This window comes from Dendronephthya gigantea, unplaced genomic scaffold (assembly GCF_004324835.1).
Source record: "Dendronephthya gigantea isolate DGI-Jeju-01 unplaced genomic scaffold, DenGig_1.0 000231F, whole genome shotgun sequence".
Taxonomy (NCBI): domain Eukaryota; kingdom Metazoa; phylum Cnidaria; class Anthozoa; order Malacalcyonacea; family Nephtheidae; genus Dendronephthya; species Dendronephthya gigantea.
In genome coordinates, this window is record NW_021163241.1 from 1 (window position 1) to 4,444 (window position 4,444).

Sequence of the window (4,444 nt, forward strand, 5' to 3'; positions counted from 1 at the left end):
ATAAATGTAATTTAATTTTCCCTTGTCAACTAAGGAATCCAAAACCCTGTACTTGGGAGTCTGAAATCATGCATCATTCCACCCTGACCGGAGTTTTTAGACAAGTGAGTTTATGCATGTCATGTTCTGGATTTTTTTTCAGGTTGCAGTGGTTCCTGATGATCGAGCAATGAAAGAACTCCCAAAGATAGAAGGTCTTCTCTCCTATAGCTCTGATGACCAAAAGATTTACCTCAAAGAAAGATCTCAGTGGAAAGCTTTGGCAACTCAGCAAAAGGTAGGATTTGTCGAAAAATAACAATGCAATCTAATACATTCTTTAGAGCTTTGCAACAGGACAGATGCAAGGGTCCCAGGCTATTCTTTGTGAAGCAGATATTAATATTAATTTTTTAAAAAGATTGAAGGTGTCATCGACAGACTTGAAAGTTTCAAACGCGTGACCAATAATAAGTTTGCACACGTAATTAAAGGTAATCTTTTTTATTGTTACGAATTCGGGATATAATCACGGTTTAAAAGGCTATTTTTGGATCATGATCTAATGATGTATGATTTCTTTTCTATATGTTTGACAACAGCGCACACTTTTTTGTTCTTTTCAGATGTAAAGGTGCTGACTCATTCATCGTGCAAACAAATATGGATGAGTCAAAGGTATTGTAACTAAATACCAGTCTTTTAGTTCCAAGTTCATATACATCAAGTTCCTGGTTGTTTTGCAATATTAATTTTAAAGCGAATATCTCAGTGTTAAAGACATATTTTGCATCTGCTAGCAACCGTGGTAGTGGTGTTTACCAAATCAGCGTTGGACGAGATCAAGTGATGAACGTCTACTGTCGAATGTCGTCCATCCCAGGTTGTTCTGGTGGAGGATGGACGATGGTCATGAAAATTGATGGAAGCAAGGTAAGAATTATCGTGAAAGACTATTTAATGTCATATGTATAGGTTTGAATACGGAATGTAGGACAGTTTCATCTACTTCTGATCTTTTTTAGAGCACTTTCGACTACAGCTCCAGTTATTGGACCAACAAGAACACTTTCAATGACAATGACGATGGAAGAAACGGAGGTTTTGACAACCGAGAATTCAAAGGATCAACATATTGGAAAACATCATTCCATGAAATTTGTGTCGCGATGAAATATGGTGGTCAACTCAGAGCTCTCTCTTTCTCGTATCCAGCATCGTCCTTGTATCATCTGATCGCTGACGGCAGGTATCGTCAAACTCACGTCGGTCGCTCTCAATGGAAACAGCTCATCCAAGGATCATCTTTACAGCGTAATTGCAATAAAGAGGGATTTAACGTGAACCCTGCCAATTATGGAAAAGTTCGGTTTGGCATCCTTGGAAACGAGCAAAATGAGTGCAACTCTCCCGACTCTTTCCTAGGCCTGGGTGCTGATCAGCAGTTTAGGTATTGCCTCCCTGGACCTTCTCGTAACGCCGCTGGCAATGTTGGTACGTGTTCATCAGACAACGGAGACAAGAATATTAAAGCAATGGGATACATACTGGTCCGTTAACTGAACAAACACATCTCGGATTTGATTACTTTCTTTTTGTCAAAGCCAATTAACTGATGTTCTTATTATCACTAGTATATAGATTTAAAAGGTTGCAACTCTGCTTATTATCACTAGTATATAGATTTAAAAGTTGCAACTCTGCTTATTATCACTAGTATATAGATTTTAAAGGTTGTAACTTTGCTTATTATCACTAGTATATAGATTTAAAAGGTTGTAACTTTGCTTATTATCACTAGTATATAGATTTTAAAGGTTGTAACTTTGCTTATTATCACTAGTATATAGATTTAAAAGGTTGTAACTTTGCTTATTATCACTAGTATATAGATTTAAAAGGTTGTAACTTTGCTTATTATCACTCACTAGATTTTAAAGGTTGTAACTTTGCTTATTATCACTAGTATATAGATTTTAAAGGTTGTAACTTTGCTTATTATCACTAGTATATAGATTTTAAAGGTTGTAACTTTGCTTATTATCACTAGTATATAGATTTAAAAGGTTGTAACTTTGCTTATTATCACTAGTATATAGATTTTAAAGGTTGTAACTTTGCTTATTGTCACTAGTTTATAGATTTAAAAGGTTGTTACTTTGCTTATTATCACTAGTATATAGATTTAAAAGGCTGTAACTTTGCTTATTATCACTAGTATATAGATTTAAAAGGTTGTAACTTTGCTTATTATCACTAGTATATAGATTTTAAAGGTTGTAACTTTGCTTATTATCACTAGTATATAGATTTAAACGGCTGTAACTTTGCTTATTATCACTAGTATATAGATTTAAAAGGTTGTAATTTTGCTTATTATCACTAGTATAAAGATTTAAACGGCTGTAACTTTGCTTATTATCACTAGTATATAGATTTTAAAGGTTGTAACTTTGCTTATTATCACTAGTATATAGATTTAAAAGGTTGTAACTTTGCTTATTATCACTAGTATATAGATTTTAAAGGTTGTAACTTTGCTTATTATCACTAGTATATAGATTTAAAAGGTTGTAACTTTGCTTATTATCACTAGTATATAGATTTAAAAGGCTGTAACTTTGCTTATTATCACTAGTATATATATTTAAAAGGTTGTAACTTTGCTTATTATCACTAGTATATAGATTTAAAAGGTTGTAAGTTTGCTTATTATCACTAGTTTATAGATTTAAAAGGTTGTAAGTTTGCTTATTATCACTAGTATATAGATTTAAAAGGTTGTAAGTTTGCTTATTATCACTAGTTTATAGATTTAAAAGGTTGTAAGTTTGCTTATTATCACTAGTATATAGATTTAAAAGGTTGTAATTTTGCTTATTATCACTAGTATATAGATTTAAAAGGTTGTAATTTTGCTTATTATCACTAGTATATAGATTTAAAAGGTTGTAAGTTTGCACGAGTTTTAGTATATTGCAGGCACTTTTTATGAATCTTTGATTTAGATGGACAGCGGCACATGTGGAATTTCTTGTAACATGCATGAAGATGGGAGGATGCAGTCATCGATATCACAAGGGAGGATGCAGTCATCGATATCCAGGAATTGGTGAAGTTGCCTTCGTTAAAGATCTCATGACTGGAAAGATACCAACCAAAAACTTCAAATGTTCGCGATTTGGAGCTTCAATTGCGCCTGGTCTAGGATGGGTGTGTAAAATTACTGATATTCAACAATGCCAAAAATGCAACTAATGGAGGTCTTTCGACAAGAAACAAAACTAACCTCATTTTGTCCAACAGAATAAGATGAACCGATGTTTTAAACAAGCTTGCAGGGATGGTTTTGCCTATACCCCTAATTATCATGTCGATACATCAGGCTCGTACAGGTGATTATATATAATTATGTTCGTCTTGTTTGATTTATTCAGCCATCCCAAAGTCAGGCTCCATGACGCAATGCTAAAAGTCTATAGAACTTCTTCACTTTTCTTCCATTATATAGCTACAGTGTTGTGTCTGAACGTTCCGGAATTCAGGACAATCAAACATCGTTTATTGGCTGTGATCACGGAGAGGTATATACGATTAAAGAGTACGATAAAAGAGCTCTATACGATAAAAGAGCTCTGAAAGAGCTCTAAAGAGGTATATCCGATAAAAGAGCTCTAACAAGACTTAAGGCCATGTTACGCGGTGCAATTTTTCTTGCACCTTGCAATGCAATTGTATTTCTAAGAGATGTCAATTAGTGAAGAGTGCTGCAGAAGAAAAGTGCATGAAGTGTAATAAACATAAAAGTTTCGTTTAAAAAGTTTTCGTACTCAAAAGTAGAATTGCATTGCAAGTTGCAAGAAAAATTGCCCGTGTAACATGGCCTTTACAGTATTGAAAGACGAAAATATTTTCCATTTCAGTGTTGTGCTTGTTTTGGTCCTGACAGTAAGAAGGATTACTGCGCTCCAAGATGTCAAGCAATCAATGGTGGGACGGTTTTGAAGGAAGAGGACAATATCACAGTTTGGTTTTGGATTCGTCCATCTTTACCAAAACGTGTTTGGAAAAAATGCATGGAGTTTAAAGAAAGAAACAATGCAGGGAAATTGAAAACATGGCGTGTGGAAGGTGGAGTAAAGAGAGAGGTATGTGATCTGTGGTTTGAGAAATGCAAACGAAACACAATAACAGCTTTTCCAGATATGAGATTATTCACCATAGCTCTCCATCCAGTGAATGTTGTGTTACTATATAATGCAGAGTTTACAATGTTGCACAATGAATATCCATATGAACACGCTTCTAATGTTGTTTTCTTTGCTTCTATATGTAGGGTCCGTGTTCCCATAATGAAGATGTCACAATTAATGATGGGGTAAATTTTTTGTAACAGTATAAATTTAATTTAATCTTCTCTTGTCAAATGAGGAATCCCAAATCATGATATCTAGCAAAGGGTCAT

General features: G+C 34.1%; 1 protein-coding gene across 1 annotated transcript; it reads left to right on the top strand.

The window, feature by feature from the left end:
* The first annotated feature begins 3,030 nt into the window (after window positions 1-3,030).
* LOC114540367 lies at window positions 3,031-4,218 on the top strand. Its single transcript, XM_028560561.1, has 5 exons — window positions 3,031-3,192; window positions 3,286-3,374; window positions 3,491-3,563; window positions 3,903-4,127; window positions 4,204-4,218. Exons 1-5 carry the CDS (start codon window positions 3,031-3,033, stop codon window positions 4,216-4,218), a joined length of 564 nt encoding a protein of 187 aa, XP_028416362.1.
* Window positions 4,219-4,444: the final 226 nt, after the last annotated feature.